The sequence below is a fragment of the Falco peregrinus genome, chromosome 10 (genome assembly GCF_023634155.1).
Source record: "Falco peregrinus isolate bFalPer1 chromosome 10, bFalPer1.pri, whole genome shotgun sequence".
Classification (NCBI taxonomy): Eukaryota; Metazoa; Chordata; class Aves; order Falconiformes; family Falconidae; genus Falco; species Falco peregrinus.
The window spans coordinates 27802835-27825811 of record NC_073730.1 but is presented as its reverse complement, the minus strand read 5'-3'; the positions used below and the strand labels follow the sequence as shown (position 1 = coordinate 27825811).

Here is a 22977-nt window from a genome sequence, read left to right as displayed (position 1 = left end):
TTAGAAAATTATATAGAACTTAAGATATCTATGTATGTAAACAAAGTTTTTACAATAAAATTTGTAAGGTAGTAGGCAGGTAGTTTGAACTTTTGAATGCTGGGAGACAGATGGCTTCTAAATATTTCCCTTCTGTCCTTTAGAAGTGTAGTACTTCAGCTTTCAAAAGGTTTAGCCAATGCATTATATTTACAGAGTATTATGACAGGGTAGAATATTGAAATTACTTTTTTTGTAATTTTTTTATTAATTGGAAATTTTATTTCAAATAGATATGGTGACTGCCATCCTGTTTATTTTATTGGATCGTTAGAGGCTGCTTTTCAAGAAGCCTTCTATGGGAAAGCTAGAGATGTAAGTGTGTATTAAAACTACTTTAATATAGGGGGAAACGGAAATCACTGTAAATGTTTCATCTTTATTTTAAAAAAGGCAAACTATGTTTTTGTGTTATCTTGGTTTTTTCTTGTTTGTGAAGAGTTACACTCATTTAGTTGACTGACTAAAATACTTACCTTGGTGGTTGTTGAAATGACATTGAATAACTCGTGCTTCCCCATCATTCAGGCTGGCTGTACTTTTATTTGGACTCCTTTAGTCATCAAAACTACTCTTTTTCTCCCCACCTACCCCCTTTCTTCCTGAAATAATGGTGTCCTAGCACCAGAAAACACTGGCTGTGGTTGGCAAGTTCAGTGTTGCATGTTGGTTTGAAGGATGGCTAATGAAATTGTAGATGTAAATTGAAAGGTCTCTGAATATAGTGCTCTTTTTTTTTCTTTTTTTTTTCGTTGTACAGCCTTTATCTGCCAAGTAAATTCCAGTACTAAGGTTTGGTTATTTAGTTTTTCTGTACATCGAACCAGACATCTCAAGTTTCTGTTATTCCATGCACAGTTTTAAAATCAGTATTTTAATAAAATTAGAATGGGGATAGTTTATTTAAGTTTTGGTGGCTTGATTCACTGAGGAGAAACCCAAACCCCTGCATAATTAACCATAGATAAAGCTGAAACACAAACAAGAAAATCATGCTGTTTAAATTTACTTTCTGTTGTCTTGATAGATATTTAATTTTAAAATGAAGAATCTTTTGGCTTCCTGTAGTTAATCATATTGGAAGGAACAGCTATGTTATCTTAGGGGCTGTCCTGGTAAGTGAGCAGTGTTGTGAATCTACACTGTATAGCTTAACACATACTTAACATGTGCGCACACTCTTAGTTCAGTGAATATTTTCATGTCTTTGCACACATTTCAGAGCATAAATGGATACAGAATTGTTCAGTGTCAAAGTATTAATTTGTAATAACTTAATTGAAGTGGACTTCAATGCATATTTAAAAGAATTCATATTCAACAAGGCAAAACAAGTGTTTGAATTAGGAAGTTTGTGTCTTTTCATCAGAAGTAGCTGACAGTGTATCAGTATAATAATGGACAAGAGCTCTTTAAGAACTTTCTTAAGTATTTTTTTATACCTGTAAATCTGATATTAATGCAGTACAGTTACTTAGTTTTTTAGTACTCAAAGTACTGCTTACACTACTTAATACCACATCTGATTTCTTACATTTCTAGTATTTCATCAGAATTAAGTTATGTATTCAGGAAGGTATTACTTTTGTGGCTTTTTTCTTTGTTTTTTTCCCCCCCTGAATATTGCGTTAATTTTTGAAAGTTCTCCCTCCCAACTATCCTGTGGAATGACATTCTTTTCATTGTAACATTCTGACTTCTAAACAAAGGTATGAGAATGTATAATATCATTTAATGTTACTGCTTTTTTCCCGTTACAAACAAGTTTTTTCGGTACTGCTTCCTGGAATTAATGAGTAAAGGCATAGATTATTTTATATTTTTATAAGTGCATTTCATAAAATAATGCAATATGTGTAGCAGTTAAAGAAAAAAGCTTATGAGAAATTGCAACCTGTATGTCTTGCCTTCTAATTTATACTATGGAGGGCGCTTAATTTTACCAGGGCAACAGATGAGCTTCAGGCACCAGCATTCTTCACTTGAAGTGAGAAATTGAGTTCCAAGAGTAAATAAAAACAAGATTGAAGGTTTAAATCCTCTGCTAGGCTTTTTGAACTTATATACTCATTAAATGTTTATTGGAGTGGTGGGATTACGAAGGATTTGGGTAGCTTCATCAACTGGTATATACTTAATCACTAAGTAAAACACTACATTTGATAGAGTGTTTCTCACGATGCCACACTCAATCCATCTTAATGAAAACTGCTTCAAACTGATTTAATTTGAGAGCACTTGGCAGCTTGAGTGCTCAGAGATCTTAGCCTTTTCTTGACAAATTCTCAACCCTGTCCAGAGCAGAAGGTACACTCTACAGTTCAGGTCTAGTGAGGCTGCCATCAGCTATGTTTTTAATCTATATTTTGGGCACTTTTTCCCCTCTCAAAAAATATCATTTGATATGAACCTGAAGCCTTTTTGCAGAAATATTTTTGTTTGGGTTATTTTAAGAAAATTAACTTAGGTCAGAACATGTGTTTTTAAACACAGATTATGAGTTAAAATTCCTTTTAAGAAAGTAGATGGTCTGTCAAATCTTAATGTCTTTTCATGTGTTTAAGTTATTTAAGCAAATGTTACTTGAAATAACTTGTAAAAACAGTTTAGATGTTGAACTATTACCTATGTTTTATTTAGCTTTTATTATCATAGCTTTTAATTTCAAGTCTTTAGTTATGATTAACATACATGATGGGTATCTTTTTTTCCTTTAGAGCAACTGCTACCATGATAGTGCCGGTTTTAGGTGGGAGAGATGGAATGAGGTCAAACGTGTAGCTCTACTTTAAGACCTGTATATCTCTTTAGCACCAAAACCACAATAGCCAAGATACTGAGCTTTGCCTTTAACAACTGGTTTCCTTGGTCTTTGGCAATGAAATCCCCAGCTACCTCCTGCAGCCTGATAGTTAAAAGCATTGTGTGTTCATTTCCAAGGCCTATTGCATATGTAACACAATAAAATATTTTCATTATTATGATTTTAATTGGTTCAGGAAAAGAAAGAGAGAACAAGGTTTATTAAAGTAACAAATAAGTTGTTCTTTTGTGAAAGCCTTCTTCTACTTACTGTGCCACTTGGAAAGAAGCGTTTCTCTGTTAACAGTTAGTTTATGAAGAATAAGCTTACTCTTGCTCAAGTAGCTACACTATCATAGAAATAGCTAGACCTGATGCCATGGAAGGAATCTTAAAATGGACAGTTTTAAAACAGGTGTTTGGGGGAGGTTTCTTTGCAACTGAAAGCAGTTTGTGGGTGCCTTGTGTTCTGAAACATCGGGGGTTTATCCTAACTTAAGGCAGTATTGTTATTAATATAGGGTCTTAATCACTGTATTAATCTCACTGAGCTATTTGCTTGAATAATACTAAAGTATTTTCTTCTATTGTAGCTTGTTTGCCTTTTCATTTTTATAGGTGGTTGCTACTTTTTTGTTATGAGAAAGAATAGAGACATCTGCTTTACCTTTTCAGGAGCTCTTATCTTTATATGCCTCTGTCAGATCACCTCCTGCTCCTCTCTCAACCTTTTTGTCCACTGACTTTTAATAAATATGTGAAACATCTCTCTTAGCACAGATTGGTATTGTCACCTCAATATATATTCCTGCATACTGAAAATGAGCAGTGTTTTCCCTCTCCTGGATTTCTGTCTTTTAGGTTCAGTTTAATGGCAGCACCATCCCTCTCACATATGGGTACTTTATTTCCTGGATACCTAGAAGAAAGTATGTTCCTTCCATGATTTGATATGTTCAAATAAAAGCTGCTTCATGCACACACACACAATGGTAGCAGAATATTTTTTGATACAGGGCTTTCTGTAGTATCATTTTTATCTGTGTAACTCAGAAAACTGTCCCTTGTTGTTACTTCAGCTAATTAAGTTCATGCTGAACTTAATACAGGAAAAAGTTTCACAGAGGTAATTAATCTGATTTCTCTTGGAGCACATTACAGGAACAGTATTGACTACCCTCCAGTCGTCTTGTCTCAAAAGAGAAATTTGAAGTCTGTCTTTGAGATGCTAACTTGAGTAGAGGAGAGAGGTTGTTCTGAATCCCAGTTGCAGGGCAGCTTATTGATTTAGTCTTCCTCATCTGTTTTTTTCCCCCATTTATTCCCTAAATACTGTCAAGGTGTAAGGCTTCACCAGCACCTTTTACTTCGACTCCAGGCATGTTTTAAATCAAGTCAAATTACTACTCCTAAATTTTATAAAGGAGCTTGATCATATTGTATATCCTAGGTGTGCTTGTAGTTGAGCTGTCTGAGGGTCCTAGATGGAGAAATTAGTACTTTACAGATTCCAATTAACATAAATAATCTGAACACTAATCTACATGATCTGGTTGAAACTGTAAAGGACAGGTACAGAAGTATAACTCTAGGTTCCCAGGAAAAGTAAAGCAGCTACACTATGGTAGATGTCAGTACATAAAATCCAGTTAGGTCCCATGTTGATTACCTACACTTTCTTTCCAGTCTTGCCTGATGTGTGTGTTAGCAGTTCTGTCCTTTCATTCTTAAATTAATTCTGAACTTGTGGATAATTATTGCTTAGAAATTTTTGCTGCAACATACCAGCTTAGTCATCTCACTGTGTGCCTACACACCCTTTATTCTTCATATCTGAAGAACAGCTTCATCTTTCATATCTGAAATGCTAGTCCTGGATATAGGTCTCTTTTCAGCATCCTCTGTACTTGATATTAAATAATAGACATTTTTTTAAATTCTCTGCCACGCTCTACATTTCCTCCTCTTTCAAAGCCTATGATCTATAGGTCTTATTTGAATTTGGTTTTAATCACTGGATATTCTGTGCATTATGTAAGATGTTACAAGTTCGACTGATTGAAATAGAGATACAACAGTGTAATTGGATCAAATAGTTGGAAGATGAAAGTAGACTAAATCAAGCTCAAAATAAAACACACCTTTACCTGGGAGAGTGGTTAGCCCTTTGAACAGCTTACCATGGTTCATATGTATTCTCCATCACTGATGGTTTTTTGAGACTAGATGTTTTGCTGAAAGATAAAATTACTGAAAGATTCAGTTAGGAGTCAGTTTAGGGTTGTTTTATGCCACATATAATACAAAAGACCAGATCAGAAGAGGGCAGGGACCGTCATCTTGCTCCCACTTCAGGAACCTGTGGAGTACAGTTTGGTTCAGATCCTCTTGTACGAGGCTAGAGACTGGTTAGTGCCCCTTGTCTCTCGTCTTTGCCATCTCCTTTGTTTTGACTGGTGCTGGGGGATTTAATAATGCTTATCTTTAACACAGGTTTTGTTCTGTTCTGTGTAATACACAGACAGGGCTTCCTGTGAATCTCGATCTGCTCTATTCCTGCTTTTGATCCTTTTTCAAAGCGGAGTAAATTCGAAGGCATATAGCCTTGGTGTTAGAGAGGGTTTGCATTCTGCTTAGGGAAGAAAGGCTTGTGTGTGATAGAGTAGCTGTGTCCAAGAAGGCTGATCATATGATCTCCAAGATCACTTTAGACAGGTGGACCAGATTGTACACTTCAAAGGCTTAAAGATGTGCAGATGTGTCCCTTTGTTCATTTGAATTAGCTCTCACTACATAAAACCTAGAAGAAAAATTAAGATCTTGATTTGTTAGCAGATGTTACATCGTGAACATTTTTGTCAGTTGTTACTTGAACTTATAAACCTGAGATTCAAAAATAAACATTCCGGTCTGTGGTTTTGCTGACCCTTGTGATTGTATTTCTGTTATCATTCAAGTTCATATTCTTCTGAGGTATCCAAATTATTGACATTATTAGGAACTGGCTGAGAAGCTCAGATATGTCATTACTGACTGATCATCAATTTACTCTTTCAACCTCATGAAGATCTGTGTTTCTTTCTGTCTCAGTGACAGCTTTTCCTTCATTTCTTCTAATTCTCTACTAATTCTGTAGGGTTCAAGCTTTTAAAACCTTAAGTCTTACTGACATCGATAAGACTTGCATTCCCGAGTATGTTTGTAAATCCAGGCCCCTTCTGAAAATTCCAGTGAATGACTGCCTTGTCTTAAGCATCCACATACTCTGAAAAATACATCGCTTGATGACTTAAGTTCCTGAAGTCCTAAGGCCTTTGGAAGTCCCTCAACTATTTAGTGCTTAGAACCTTTTCAGTATCACGTGTCTTCACAGAGACTAGTAAAAGTTCTTCCCCATCGGTTTTTTTTTCTTGGTTAAAATTTTACGCTAAGTATATGACCCCCAAGTCATATTTTTGGGAATTCTAACACAGAACAGATAGTGCTCTATTAGTAGGATGCTTTTATTGAAGTCAAGACTGTTCAACAGTTCAGTAAACCTATTTTATCAGTATTGACTAAAAAATTCCCAGTATTAGTCATCATAGAATCCTAGAATTTACTCTGATTTTTCAAAGGCTTGAAATAAATACAACAGAAACCTGCTTATAAATATATACTACCATGGGTTAGTAAAAACCAAACCAAAACGAATCACACAGCAGCAACAACAACAAACTCCATGCTGTGAGCCTTTTGCAATAGTGTATTTTTTCCAAAGAAAAAAGTATTCCTGGCTTCCACTGATTTTTCAAAATCATGTTTTAGCACTTCAGTTCCTCCTGCTACCCTTTTTTCATTTGTCTTAGCGGTATGCCTATGCCTGGCCTTAACATTTTGGATGAATTACCAGACACGAGTACAGTCTTTTATATGTGATGTAGTTTAGTCTTTGCATAGTGAGATTTGTTGATGCAACAAAAATTACGTACAATTGTAAAGTAGTTCATTGTAAACATCTATTGTGTATGTGCCTGTTCTGTTTACTAAAATTTGTCCCTAAATCTTTAAGCCTAAAACTGTACATATTTTGAAACATTCTGTTGTATGGAATCTCATATTTAACAGTTTCATGGGGTTGTTTCTTTGGAAGTAAAAGTGTTTCTCAAGAGCCTTTTTTTCTATCCACTCCCAGTGAAAAGAGGAGAGCAAAGCCATCCGCTTACCACAAAGCAGTGCCACCACAAAGGAAAGATTAAGGGTTTAGAGAGAGGTCAATGTGGGTTTTTCTCTAACTAAACACTTTCCTAAAGTTTCCTTGTGGAAAAAATAATGAAGTCATCTCAGAGTTTTTAAAGAATTTTTATTTCTTTTTCACCGTCTGCATTCGCTTGTCTTCTCAGCATGGATGTTTAATCTTTCTAGGCTTTGTGAATTGGTCCAAATGAATAAGTGGTGAGCTGTCTCTCTAGGAGCTAGAGGCTTATTCTAAGGCCCTAATCACTGAGTAAACACATCTTTGCCCTCCCTCTCTTACAACTGCTATATAATAGTCGAGATTCTAGCACAGTAACCTGGATATTGCAGGGATCGATGCTTTGAAATGCAGAATGGCTGATCCTCAAAAACAGACAGTGCCTGATCTTCCCCTGCCTCTTTCTTCTTTTTAAATTAAATATCACCACAGAAATGCTGTTTTATTACTTGATATTGTGCATCAGTGCCCTGGATTTTCAAGTTTAGTTTCAGTCAACATTGTTGGCTGCACTTATATGGATCTCTGCATGTTGGGCTTATTAATGGCCCTTCCTGGCACATGTGTACGTGGTTCTGAAGAACATTTAAATTAAATTAGACAAACATTAATGCAAATTACTAATCCTTTTCCCAAAGTCTAATGTTCAAATGTATTCTTCTTCTTATAAACAGTCATTAAGTTTTATCCAAAGCTAGTATATGAGGTAATAGCCATACAGGTTTTTTACAAAGACAGCTTGTCTCAAAATTGCATCCCATGTCTTGCTATATCAATATACATTAATATCTAGTATTCAGTGTTACATTTGATGAAGAGGTTTGAGATGAGTTTAAGTAAGTCTGAAAATGGCATTTACCATATTATGTCAGCAAATACGTTCAAGTAGGATTTTAAAATAAAGTAAGTATGGGAAGTGGTAATTTTCTGAGTGGTACTTTATAATTCATTGATACCAGATACAGGATCGTGGAACTAGCTCGTAGTTCACCTTTATTTTTCTCAGTCTGCTTTCTGTATTTTACACACATATAGACTCACTTTCCAAAAGGTGATCTGAGGTGGTTATGGGGACACAGCACAGCCCTGTGCTACTGGCAGTGAAGCTCCAATGTTACTTAATAGGGTTTCAGAAGAACATGGCACAGAGTATTTTATATCAAGGGGCCGCAAACACCATCCTCAACATCTAATCTTCGCTAACATGGTAACTATGATGAGATATATCAGCACTCACAAACTCAATATGGGATTTGATCCATGTCTGCCATACCCCTTCCCTTGTGTTATACACATTCACAGTGCTGGGGTGGCTACCTTGCTTCTCAGCTCCACAAGAGATGTAGCTAACTGGACTGACACATGACCTTTTGACCAGCTACACACCAACTTAGAAAGTAGGTGAGGGGCTGATATGATGTGAGCTTCCCACATCACACAGCTGGATGGAGAGCTGCCAAAATATCCAGCAATGTAGCATCGCAGGCTTTGGGCCATAGGCAACTGTATTGTTACTTACTCTTTTTTTTCCTCTTCATTTGGCTACAGATGGTGTGATAACTATATTGTGTTTTGGTACCCGAAATAAAATATTAGGAAGCATTGAGAAGATTTACAGATTTGGAGGGACGGACCATTTGATTGAAATCTATTAGTTTGGGGGTTTTTTTGCCCCCTGCACGTGCATGTTGAGATACCCGGCACCCTCGATAAACACCATGGGGTGCACTAACACACAGATCTGCAGCAGCAATTTTAAATTACTAAATAGCCTGAGGATATTCGCTGATCTTTCCTCATGTCTTTTCAGAGAAAGCTTCTTGCTATCTACCTCCACCATGATGAAAGTGTACTGACCAATGTCTTCTGCTCTCAAATGCTTTGTGCTGAATCTATTGTCTCCTATCTGAGTCAGAACTTCATAACCTGGGCATGGGACATGACAAAAGAAGCAAACAGAGCAAGGTAAGACTCTTTGGACTGAGTGGAGCAGCTTTTCTCTAGAGGAAGACGCTTATCTCTGTGTCATCTGTGTATCCAATCTTTTGTTGCTTGATAACTGTTTGAACTGAAAAATTCATGCTAGTTCTTAGCTGAACAATGAAGCTGTGCTGGCTGACATTCACTGAGAATTGGACTGTCCTTGTTTCCATTACAAAGCGACTTTTTATTGCTGTGCAGTAAAAAATAGTTGAAGAAATTACATCTTTTTTTCTTCTAGTTTTTGGTTTTTGTTTTTTGGGGGGGGGGTTAGGTGGGACAGGGAGTTTATTTTCTGGTTCTAGAAATGTGTCTTCAACAGTTTGGCATTGCAGTGCCATAATACTATGCGACACTAACTGTATGTACTGCATTAACTGTATGTAACTGCATTAGAACTCTCTGGGATAACAACTACTGTTGTTAATGAAAATCTTATTTAAAAAAGAACATTCACGTGATAAATTAATATTAAATATAGATGATGCAAAAGATTAAAAGCTTACAATTAATATGAACTTTTATGAACTACAGCTTTCTTATGGAACATTCCTTTGGTAATTTTCAGGTATTTTGAAAGGTTTTAATATAATAAAAGCTATCCTATGTTTTAGAGAGGCCATCGTTTTGCTGATGAGTAAAGAAGTTAAAAAACTGTAGCTTCCAACTCCTTCTATGTAGTTTGTGTGTTACCAGCAGATTTTCTTATCTTTATATTAAGACCTCTCTCTTCTTTAGTTTTTTATCAGTTGATCATAATCTATTGAAAATGATTATGTTATTATTATACTTATTTAAAAATCAGACTTGTTTGGTTTTTTTAACTTGGACCTTGTTTCATCACTTTTATTTACACAGAAGATAACCACTTGCCAGGATGTCTGTGTATATTGCTATAATGAGTTACTCTTAACTTTTGAACAAAAGATGCAACAGTCACTTGGGCTGGAGTAAGATTGCTACTTTTTTATGCAATTCCATCAATTACTGAACAATTAAAAGTATATATTTATGTTTCTTTCTCTTACGGTTTGCTTGAATAGAGCATTCATGCATTCTTATTCTTAAATTTGTAATAAATATTTCTTTACTGAAAGTGGGCATGGAGAACACAACACTCTCTTTTTCTAACACACTTTTTAGTGACAGTTGTGTTTCACAGGAATTCCTCATTTGACCTTTTGCTTTTCACCACTGGGCAAACCAGCAGCTATGTTGCTAGCTCAAGTTATTCTAGAGGAGAGTTAAAGATTATGGAAAAAAGCAGTTGCAAAAACAGATTTAAAGTTTTTTAAAAAGAAACAGGGGAAGGGAGGGAAGAAACATCTAGGTTCTTTCATGGGACCAAATACGTAGACTGGAAAGTTGCTTAAATCTTTTGGTATTGCCATTCATGGGCAGTAAGGAGCCTCCTCCTTTTCTTTTATCCCACAAGTTGGTGTAGAAGGAAACACTATTTCTAAACCATCTGTAGTGGCTAAGTTCAGCTGACTACCTGCTGTTCTATTGTTTGCTTTTCTATTTAATTCTCTAGTTTCTTTTATTTTACAATGACAAAAAATTGCAGTGTAGTTTCTTTTGAAAAACTGTGTTTGAGGGGTTTTTTTATGACTGACGATCAACAGCCATGTAATTGCTTTGTTGTGTTTTACTAAAGAAATCTATTAAGTAGCACAACTTTGATACACTAGTAATAAGAGTTTGCAGGTTACAGAGACACCTGTGGTGACCAAAGCGACAGAAGCTGCTTATTAGAAAGAGCCTGTACAGCTGTGTCCTATTAACTCCTTATGACACTTCTTAAAACACAAAATAAAGGGCTTGTTTAAGGCTTTATAGCTATCCTCAATGAACCTAGCCACTGATTGTGCAGTACCATGGGGTTTTTAAGTCTTCATTTTTTGCTTTCTATTAACAACAAAGAAACTGTCATATTAACAGTGAGGTCAAAAAATTGTAAGGGGTAAACAAGGCATGCTGGCTTGAATTAGAATAAATTCTCAGTTGTGTTTAGTGTCATATCCTGCTCCATAGACTGTTTTCTTCAGAGGGCACATGATGCTTCCTTCTCCCTTCAGAAAGTGCCGATGCTCTGTGGGTATTCCCATAAATAAATACTCAGTACTGCTGTTTAATTACTACCCTTCGTTATGTGAAATGGTGACATTCTTTGGAGCCTATTCTGGTCTGTATCCCTGTGAATACAGTTGCACTTAGATTTGTATTTGAATGGTGAGAAGACAACAGCAACAACAGAAAGAACTGGTTTTTGCATGCTGGTGTAGCCCAAGAGCAACTTATTTGTGCTGTTACAATTGCATTAGTGGAAAAACCAGGGTGGGAAGGCAGAGGAATCAGGCCCACTTCACAGCAATCAACAGGGACATGGCAATGTCAGTAGTAAAGTTTTCAGTACTGTAGTATGGCATGAATAAATTCAAACAGATGTAAATACTTTCCTCATGTAAGCCAAAAAATCTTGAATATTCTGGGGGTTTTTTCTTCCTCTTTGCTGTCCTCTTTCTGATATCTGTGGATGTCATTCTGTTCCAAACCCAGTCTTAATAGTAATTTCCATTTTTCTCATTATGAATGAGAAAATTAATGGAATGGAGGTCCATCCTGAACACTGTAGAACAAAACCAGCTCAAAAATCTTGTCTTTTTTCCTGTTTTTTATTATGTTTCTTGGCTGACACTGATGTAAGGATGTGCTTTGAATCCTGTGTTACTGTATACTAGCCCTTTTCAGCTGGAATCTCTCAATCTTGTTCTTCAACACCCATTACAACAGAGTGAAGAGAGTCCTGCAGGCAGGATTAGCAGTAAAATGCTGTGTGCCAGCGCCAGGGTAGCTGTTAGCAGTAGTGCAAAGTACAAACATTACGAATCTATGAGTCAGGTTTTTAAAAATTTCTACCTACAGCCACCTAGGACTGTTACTTTCTCAATCTGAAAGAGAACTCTAGTTAATACAGTTAAAAGGATATTTTGTTTCGGCTTCCACAGCTTTTAATTGCCTCTGACATAAGGTTTGCAGGAAAGGGAGCAATTACTTTGAGTAAGTGCTGCAAATTAGGAATCTTTTCATTACCAGAATAAATAAAAAAATCATAATAAAAGGCACAAAATAATATAATAAAATAATCAGCCCTCATTTAGGAAAACAATGCGGTGTTTTTATAACACTGTTGAGGAATCTACATGAAAGCTTTATCACCTATGGTTTAGACTTTAGTAAGCAACTGTTTGGAATATTCTTGTAATTTATGCTGTCCATGGTCAAAGGAAAAAAAAACACAACTGCAAAGCTACAGGTATATCTTCTACTTTCTTGTTATATTCCACTCAGTTTGGGGTGAATCATGAGATGAAAAATCAAGGTTTCCTTTCCATTACTTGATATGGAGATTTGCTACCATGCCACTCCAAACAGCAGAAATATGCTTACGGGGGGTGTCAGAGCAGTAGTAGTGGTGTTTGGCAGCAATGATGTTGGCAATTCTGGCCCTACCTTTTGGTCTGAGCACATGGCTGCAGCAGCTCGCCAGCTGCATCGGGCCATCACATGGGCTAAGCACTTCCTCAGGTTTCCAGAGAGGTTATGGCATAGATAAGCAGGAGAGCCAGACATGAGCAGCTATAGCCCTGGCACTTTCTGACTTCAACAACTTGACTAAATACCATTATTCTAATATAATTATGTGTATGGGAGGTGTGTGCGTGTATATATATGTGTGTGTGTATATATATATGTATGCGAGCACATGCCTAACTATTTTTGTTAATTCATTTATATACCTTAATATAATATACTGGTGTCCAGGACAGATACATATTGAATATATATGCATACATATATACCTACACATGCACACATACCCTTATATTTATATACACAGTGTTTACAAACATAGATTATGCATAATATTAACAGATTTTCAATGTACGTAATGCTTGCCAAGCAGAACAATGGCAAAACCATAGATCACTGACTCGAATGTCTGTAGCACCTTTTTAGCTTTTGATATCATTGCCCTTGGGTGCTGTATTTCAAGGTGTTCCCAACTTTTTATCAGCTCTGATGACAGGTACTTGTTAGTTTTAATGTTCAAATAATAGTTTTTCACTCTGTTTAAGCTTAGGAAAGAGTTAATTGACTAAAGTGCTTCTCAGCAGCAGGTTGTCTTCACCTGCAATTTCCGTCATCAAGTAATTAGCCATATTCACAGTTGCTGACCCTTAATACTAACCTACTGATTGATGCATGCCTGGATGAAGACCAGTTGACCATATTACTCCAGCTCCCCAATCCTATTTGATCCTTCAGCAAATATATTGCAGGTGTGGGGTCTGTGAGAGCTGAACTTGGTGGGTTAATTTCTTACTCCTTTTTCAGGAGTGACCATAGATTCTGTATATGTTGCTTGCAAAACTGTTGGACGAGTTCTTTAGGCACTAAATCCTTAACAGGTTTCACAGAGCAGTGTGAAAATCTTTTCTATTGTATTTTGCAATATTTTATTTAATTTACTTTGATAGGAATACAGTGCCAGTCAATAAAAACAGGTCAAAAGTCTAATTAATGTTTTAAAAATAAAGGTTCTCAAACACCAGGCGAATTTGTCATTTTCTGTATGGTTTGTTTTGAGGAGGAAGAGGAAAGAAGGTGAGGAGGGAACCCTTCTGTTCCATGATTACATCCCACCCGCTCATTTTCTCCTTTTCTCCTTTGCTTTTGATTTTAGTGGCAGTCTTAACAGAATGTCAAGATCAATTTGCAGCATGGTTTAACTCAAGGTTTGCATTCTGCCAGCAGCAATTGTCCTAACAAACAATGCCGTGTGTTCTTGTAACTTCAGAAGCTTTTAGAACACTCATGGCAAGGGCAGCATCTAATGACTTTATTAGTGTAGGGTTTCAAAATGGGCTCAGTAATTGTTCGCATCTCTTTGTCATCTAGTCATAATTACTGCAGAGTATTGTTCGGGGTTGCACTTGTGAATAGTTTTCTAATAGCACTGAAACGAAGAAAAAAGGAAAAGGATAAAAGGTGATTGTCTCTTTAGATGGAGAACAAAACAGCCTGTATATAGATGATGGTTAAACTGTTTATTATACACCCACCAGAAAAGGTAAACTATCCCTGCTTAAATATTTATGTGCTTCAAGGTAATTTCGTGTTAGTAGTCTAAAAATGTCCAAATTTGGAAAACTGAAAACCAGCAGAGAATGCATTTTAATCTGGTTGTGTATTAAGATACAGATGGCTCCACGATATTTAACTATAAATAGGAAGTAGTCTCTCTGTTGATGTAATTAAGGTTTTCAGTGCATCATTTTATACACCTATAGTGATGCTTTAAGGTCACATGAAGAAAAAAAAAATTGTATTAAAGCCACAGGGATTAACTAAACTGATACATTGGTAAGCATATTTTTAAAATCCTCACTCTAAAACCAAATCCTAAAGCAAGTTCTATACCATTGTGCTCAAACTACAGCCTAGTTTATTAAGCTTGTGGAACAGAAAAGGTGAAAGAATCAAATTCTGTAGTGTCCTGTGCAAGAGATGAAGGCAGAAGAACAGGTAGTCAGGGCAGACTTGTTGAACTGTTTTCAGGAAGAAGGAGGAAGTCATTCACAGGTCCATATAACTACAAGAGTCTACACCTGCACCAGTGAAGTCTAATGCTGGATGGAATTGAAGCTGGATAGAAAGCTGGCTTCAGCTGTGTGTCTGAGTCAACCATCAGAAGAAATCATTGAGCTGGCAGAGACAGAATTGTTCGTAACAAACTGCAGCTGAAAGGTGTGAATGAATCTCCTTGGTACTGCAGGGTGCCCAGCCGGGAGAGAGTCCTTGCAGAAGTGCAAATGCCCATCCTCTTCCTTTAGGTTAGGATGACTCTGCTTTGACCTCTCGCCTCTCCTCCTCCTTGCCATTCTGTGACTGTCTGTAGGTCTTGGAGAGCTGCAGATAACAGCATTCAGTCCATGCCTGGCCAGAAGGCTTAGCTGTACCTGCGGCACTCCTGACCAATGGTGGCCTGATCTAATCTTCGGTGTGTGGGAGCTCTCTCATCATTTCTCCGTAACAAGTTCTAGTACTTTCACTCCCTTTGGGCAGTTCACACTAATATTTAACTGAAGTTTCTCTTGCAGCTATCAATGACAAGTCTATCTTGGTTCACTCAGTAGGCAATGAGGTATTCTCTTCCTTTCTGCTGCTGTGTTCGTTGGACTTAAATGGCATTATTACATTTTCCTGCAATTTTCTGTAATTAAGCAACCGTGATTCCTTCAGCCTTTCCTTGTAGCTTCTCCCTTTGTAGACATTTCTTACTGCAACCTCCCGATGGCCCTTTTGTAATTGGTCCACATCTTTACTAGTGCACTGTGCCTAAAACTGCCTTCTCAGTGCTAAATACAGGAAGAGGATTATTTCATGTTGTACAAACCATGTTTTACTCATCCCAATATGATGTCTGTCATCTTCACGTCACAACTTTTCTTCTTCCCTTACGGCTTGATTCTTATTCTGTATTTGTGCAATTGTTCCTCCTACATGGAGACTTTCATTGACCTTGATGAATTATATTTTATTGGTCAGGATGTTTCTCCAGTTTCTGTAGGTTAGTCTGACTTGGTTTACTGACTTCCAGTGTGCTTGTCACTTCTCCACTTTACTAACATCTGCAAAGTAACTAAATACACTCTCTGTTCTTATCTAGGTTATTATTAAATCTACCTGTAGCAAGCTTTGGCTGTTCCTTAGCAAATTAAGTATTAACATGCCTTTCTAATATGATAGGCAATAATAAAAAATACCACTGATATGCAAGCACATCTTGTGTTTTCCACTTCCAGTACAGTGTTTTAGCGAGGGGTTCAGGTATATTTTATTTATAATTTTATTAATTATTTTATCCACTGTGCAGTGGTATCTGAAAGGATGGATTAATGAGTTTCTAGAGGGATGTGGTTTAGACTAAACAGGGTTATAAAGTATTTGTCTAATCTGTTTTAACCTTGCAGGATGAAATTAGATCTGCCACATTTTATGAAGAGATAGATAACCCACTTATCTAGGCTTTACTCTTGCATAAAGAAAAAGCAGATAAAATCATGCTTTTTATGTTTGAATACCTGGATATTTAGCATATGGATACTAAAGAGGATCTCCACATCATTTGGTTCAGGCTGCTTTATATATCTTTAAACCATGCCTTGTATCTGTTGCTCATCTCCCCCGCATGTTAGAGTCAACGGTTATGACCCTACTAATGTGGGTAAGACAATAACTCGTTATTATGGAGGTGATGGATACCAAGCATATTTCAAGGTACCATTTCATGACATCAGCTTTTACTTTTTATAAAAATGTAAATACCTTATACAAAAATGTTATTTTTACATTAACATTTTAATGAGTCCTGTGTTGACTTTGCACAGTATATAATAATTATTAAAAATAATGAGAAATCTTGCATATTTAATATTAATCATTGTTTTCTTTGTGCTCAGGAAAGAAGTTATGCTTTTTTCATACCCATTTCTGAAGTTTTAAAGTTTCTTAAAGTAAGGTTGGCCTTGGGAAGTACCTGGCCATAAATAAATCACAGTTTTGGCTCAAAATCATCCCCATTGTGGACTGAACACCAGTTTAAACTGAAAGGGAACAGGCTTTTAGAAGAAGTTATCAGATTTTTGTCCTGCTGCTACTTTTTAGGCAGGACTTCAGGCTGAGATGATAGAGCAAAAAACGTCTCCAGTGCAGCTGTTCTGTTAAAAAGTCCTTTGCAAGAAGTGTAGGGGGTACCATGTGCCAAAGGGCCTCATTTTAGAACTTTTTCCAAAGCTTTTCTACCAGCATGTGAAAATTAAAAGTAACTACAGGAATATTTATATAAGTAGCAGTGTAACAAGTAACCAGATCTGTTACTTAATTGGTATGGAAAATAAGGAAAATTTGATCTGAAATCCTATGCAAGTTTTTGTGTTTATTTTAATACATTTTATCCATAGGTTTGAGAGCAGCATTTGGTCTGTATGGAAGAGAACTTGCCCTTTAGTGCACTAGACAGATTTGCTAATACAATTATTTATTATTAATTAACCTTAAGGTGCTGGGGAAAGTTTAAGAAAACCAAAAGCAAAAGAGAGCTTTTAGTTTTGGTTTGAACATACAAAACCCATGCAAAATGTAGCATCAGGTGTCCCTCTTTGCACATTCCAGGAGTACGCTGCAATGTACCATTATGCAGTTTGCTTTGCATTAGTTTCCTCCTGCAGGTTTGATTAATGAAGAAGAGCTACAATTGGGATTTTCGGTTTAGTTGCTCATTCTGCAACTATACTATGCCATGACTGCTTGATGTTTTTATTTTATTCATTATGTCTTGAGAGATAGATTAATTTGGGGGTGTGGTGTAAATAGGTATCATACAGATAACAGCTTTCCAGAGATGAAAACCTATTGAGCTAAGAGATCAACACTTTTGATGATCAGCACTTTGGCCAGAGGAGGCCAGTTTTGTTGTTTAAAAATAAAAAGCTGCACGTTCTCACAAAAATATATTATTGCTAAACCCCAGCATTTACAAAGTTCTCCATAGCATATTTAAGATCAGGAGCGTGGTAGACCACAGGCTTAAGTTGTAATAAGTATTCCCTTTGGTTCTGAGACTCGGTAATATTTTAAACTTTTTTTAGTAGATTTTTAAGCTTATTTTAAAATAATATTAAATAAAATGCATTTTGTGGTAAAATTACAAAAGTTATGCCAGAACTGTATTTTAATATAATGTGTCACATATCAGCTGGTAGAGCATGATAACATTCTTCTCTGGGAGACTAATGTGCTACAAACATGATAACTCTTCACGAGTGCACGTGGAGGGATAACTGCTGTGCACTGACCAGCAACCCCCCCAAATTAACATCTTCATTTCACCAGAATAATTTTTCCTGTGTGTTTCTTTTAAGTAGAGAGTAAATTATGTCTAAGAATTAATAACTATTCTTTCTACATTAAAAAAATTAAGATAAGTTTGTAATTTGGGGGGGGGGCGGGGTTAAGCCATGGTCAGTGTCTGTGTTTATTCTGTAGTTTTAATAGCAGCTGGTTTCATTGCTAGCGAGTCATGAAAGAAGGAAATGATGCTGTCTGCCAAAACTGTTACTTTTTTTGATGAACTTCATTCTTGTAACTTTCAAAATATTTTTGATGGATTTTTCCTTCATAAAATGCTTTTTTGCCTTTCTCATACTTCCCCCTCCTTGAATATTTTTGTAATCTAAAAAGAAAAGGACTAGTAGAGTGCCATTTTCCCTCCTTTTCTGGCACCATTCCTCTATTTCCACTTCTGGTTGGAGATCACAGTAATCCAGCATGTTGTGGAAAACAGTTCTCCCCAGAGAGACATCTGGCTCTTTGATGCACTCCACAGGCAGTTCCCTTGGCAGCTCTGGAGATGCCACTGAAAGATCTGGCACAATTCTGTTTAGATGAAAGTAAGAAAATCCCTTGTTAGTGATGTACACAGTAAGATACTGGTTATTGCACCAAGTTGTGTTGGTCCTACTCACTTCTGACAGTAAATAGCACAGAGGAGATTTATTTAATTTTTTTTCCCTGAATATGAATGTGGAAGAAATTAAAGAGGTCTGCAAATACAGAATCAGTAAAGGCATAAAAGGGGGAAAAAAATGCGAAATTAGTTAAGTAGTTGCAAAATCTATTAAAAGGCATGAAAAAAACCAAACAGGGATCATGAATGAAAATGCAGTTCCTACCCGTCTAGTAAAATGGAAAGAAGAGACACGTTACAAGTGATTGCTGAGCACTTACCACTGACCTGGTGAAGAGCACGTGTGAGTGACTAATCGCTAGTGAACAGGCGTTACACAGTGCAGGTGTTGGTGATCGCCACTGCTGTCTTTGTTTGGTGTTGCATCGTTTCCCTACCTTCGCATTTTTGTTGTCTTTACTACATTTTAGTTCAACAGACAAGTGGAGCTTTACATGGTTCCAAAGGGCAGGATCTGTTTTGGTGGATCACATTGGTGAGAGGAGTTTCTTGTGTGTATTTGCTCTGCTCTGAAGATGTACATTGGTAACCATTGGTAACCACCAACTGGCCATTCATCCCCCATCATCCTCCTCGCAGCTGCCCATGCTGAAATCCTATGCAAGTTTTTATATTTATTTTAATACATTTTATCCATAGGTTTGAGAGCAGCATTTGGTCTGTGTGGAGGAGAACTTGCCCTTTAGAGCACTAGACAGATTTGTAATCTGGACATTCATTATTCAGAGTTGGAAGTGCTGGGGAGAAGTTTCACGTGCCTCCCCCAGCAAAGACAAAGGCTGCCTGATGGCAGCAGTGGAAAGTCTGTGGCAGTCAGGTCAGAATTGGCACAAGCTGCTCTTGCAACTGCTACGTGAGCGAGCTGGCTGCTGCCCCTGCAAGCTGAGCAGGTTGTGACAGCAGCAGAAGAGGGGAGGTGATTCGAAAAGAGCAGGGTGGGTGCACCGGTAGCTGTACAAAGGGGCTCCAAGAAAGAAAACCATGCCACTGTGGCGGGAGCTGTTAGCATCTGGCATCTGCTCTGCTGTTGCTCAGCCAGGAAAGTACGTGTACCCTTACAACAGCCTGGCCCGACATGCCATCTTCTGAAGCCAGGGAGCCAAAACCTGTTCCCAGCCTTGATTACAGACTGCCTTGAGGTATCTTAACCTGTTAGGTTCTATTTAGTTAGCCAGAAGTTACACATATAAAAACTCATCTCCTGGAAAAAAGTTATTTGGGAAATGTTTTAATATACTGAAATACCTATTTCATTTAGAATTCTCTGCATACAAAACCTATCACTATAAAAGTGTACTTTGAGACTGAATTATGGGTTAACTAAATACAGAATTGATTTAAAAAAAAACCCCAAACCCAAAAACCTAAGACTGGTACAATTAATATTGGAATAGTGTCTTCAGTTTTGTTCCTTCTAGCATTATTCTCAACAGCACTTTTTCACCTTCAGTTAAACATTTTGTTTCCCTTGCCATTTGAGTACTTTTCTTCTGTGGTGTGTTGAAGACTGTTAAACACTTTCAATACACAGGTTTCAGGAATTCAGTTCACTTGTCCACTGTATTACTTCCAGGAGTGAAACCTTGAACTCACGTAAGTCATTTTGCCATAGAAGATCACAGCTGACTTCTGTGAGGCCAAGATTTCACTTAGGTATTCCCACCTTGCAAAGCAAACATCAAAAAACATTATTTAGCTTAAGAGTTTTTATGTCCAGACTTTATCGATGTTTTATTTTATCTTTACTAAATGGTATGCCTCTATGTACCTATTTCCAATATAGCAGTCTCTATTTGGTACTTTTTACATTGCCTTTGTGTATGATCATTCTGAATTGCAAAAGACAGAGAATCAAGGAGGCAAGGAAAGGTATTTGCCAGTAGTAATGTTTGTGTCTTTGAAATACTCGCTAGCTACCCTTGCTCATTGCCTTCCACCCAGCGATGGCCATAGTTACACTACAAATTGTCTCTGAAGGTTTTTTGTACTCCAGATGCCTCTAACAAGCCCAATGTTGTACTCATCAAGCTAATCAATTTTTAGCAATTTTATTAGATACAATATATATTGATTTTTTTAAAAATGGCAATTTTGAATCTTTTTGGTATCTTTGGGAAGAAATTACTTGGAGCGCTTGACATTTTAATGCAGTTTGTCTTTTCAAATAGATTTGGCTTCTAATGCATGTGACAACAGGACTTTGCTCTTCAGTTAGAGCATACATTTCAGAGTAGTTGTTACCTAAAATATTATCATAAGGCATAAGAAAACACATGATTTAAGTTGCCTTTCATGAACGTAATTAAGAATTAATAAGCCTGTACCAGTGGCTAGTCCTCAGAATTTCCACTGTTTTGCCTTTTGTGACCCGTGTTATTAAAAGTCCATTATTTTTACAGACTTTATTAAATTGGATCTTATTAAAGCATTCTATATTTGCATTTGGTCTTTCATAATTCATTATTATTATGACATTTACTTTTTACCATCAGATCTGAAAACATATCATAAGCTACCCTTTTCTCTTGAAAGAAATGCTAATTTCAAACAGTCCTCTAATGGAAGAGAAAAGCTTTATCAGTTTTTTCATTTATTCAAGATCGTGTTAAGAATACTAATGCTAGACTTCTGTATGCTAATATCCAAGAGCTTTTTTTGGCCAAAAGCTTAGAATTATTGTTTTTTAGACCATACTGCTAAGTATGTCACTGGCAGGTCACTAGTACAAAAGAAAATACAATTCTGAAGTACCACATTTTAATTCTATGACTGATGAAAACAATTTCTTGATCTTTCATTACGAAGTTATGCTTTTGTATGAAATTACACTATTTTTATACTTTGTTGTATTACTAGATTATGGCCTTACTTAGTTTCTCTTTAGAAGTTTCTAACGATTGATATAGCATGATTATTTAGGGAGGGTTAGTTTTGAATTAATGCCTGCAGAATAGTGTAGCGGGAAATGGAATTCAACATCAAATGAATCACTGTCTCAACCAGTTATTAATTGTTTTAATTTAGATAATCTGGGATCTATCATGTTTGTAAATATTCTCATAATTTAATCATAAAAAGGGATAAAGATAATTGAATGCAGAAGCCTCGATGTTAAACAGTAGATAACACTCAGGTAAACTGCTGAATTTAACATAATTATTTATAAGAACTAACTTCAAAAACATGTCTACAATGTTAACTTTTTCTTTCCCCCCCACATAGGTTTCTGACAATGTGCACTAGACACTTCGGGAGTGTTGTAGCCCAAACAATTCGAACTCAGAAGACAGACCAGTTTCCACTTTTCCTTATTATTATGGGAAAACGATCATCTAACGAAGTGTTGAATGTAATACAAGGTACAGTTCTCGTATTATATTAGAAGTATTTCTTGCACGAGTATTGAAACGGTTAGAAGGCATCTTCACTAGCCATTTCTTTTTTAAGATGTTCAGAATGTGAATTTATTGCACAAAAGACACTTTCAGTTGCCACAGTATAAATAGCGCTATTCATAAATGTATTAATTAATGTGGTATTAGAGATTGAAGTTGCCATGACTGTAGTAGAATCATAGTTTGTTCTTCATTTTTTTTTAAAGTAGAAGCCAAATTTCCTAAATAAGGAGGTACACTTTGTTTTCCAAATTTATATTCAGATATATCCCTGATTTCCAAAAGATTTTGGCTGCACTTTTTGTGTAGTGCCAGAATCCATTTGGCTCTTTGCATGTAGCTCCTTGTTAATATGTGGACTCCTGCTGCATGTAGTGCATTAATACTTGAACAAGAGTTGCTTTTTCAGACCTGCCTGCAGTGTTGAGATCCCAAACCGGCTCAGAATTTAAGTCACTAATATAATCTCACATAAATGAAGCTTTCTGGCTTACAATGAGGAGTTCTTTCTGGCATAACCATTCCTGATTTCGCTGACAGCCAAGATGACTTAGATGTGGAGTGATGCCCCTTGTCTGCTGTTCTCAGTAACTCTTCAAATTAAAATACATCAAAGAATGGCTGCCTCTCATTTCTTCTGCTTTCTCCACAAGTTTGCCTTCATGACACTGTGTCCTCATTTATTTATGGCTTGTATCTAGCGATGTTTATTCTAATCTTATTTTCCTGAGGAAATTCAGCCTCAGGAAATACTGCCTTTTGCAGACAGCATTACTGTTCCTTTCTGCATGGGATTAATATGGGATTCATCATTTTCTTGAGGGATCTGGAGTGCTTCTTCCTATAGACAAAGTTGTTAATTTTGCATGGATTTTTGTCTCCTTCGAGCAAGGTACAGCATAACACTAATTCGTGGTACTTCTGTCACTTATAAA

The 22977-nt window shown here is 36.6% G+C and overlaps 1 protein-coding gene across 1 annotated transcript in view; it reads left to right on the top strand.

Moving 5' to 3' along the window:
- The window catches only part of FAF1 (Fas associated factor 1), a 171236-nt gene that overhangs the window by 115400 nt on the left and 32859 nt on the right, over positions 1 to 22977 (top strand). Inside the window, exons 12-14 of the mRNA XM_005231694.4 lie at positions 273 to 354; positions 8886 to 9040; positions 21870 to 22006. Of these exons, the coding sequence (XP_005231751.2) occupies positions 273 to 354; positions 8886 to 9040; positions 21870 to 22006 (374 nt within the window). The remainder of the gene's footprint in view (positions 1 to 272; positions 355 to 8885; positions 9041 to 21869; positions 22007 to 22977) is intronic.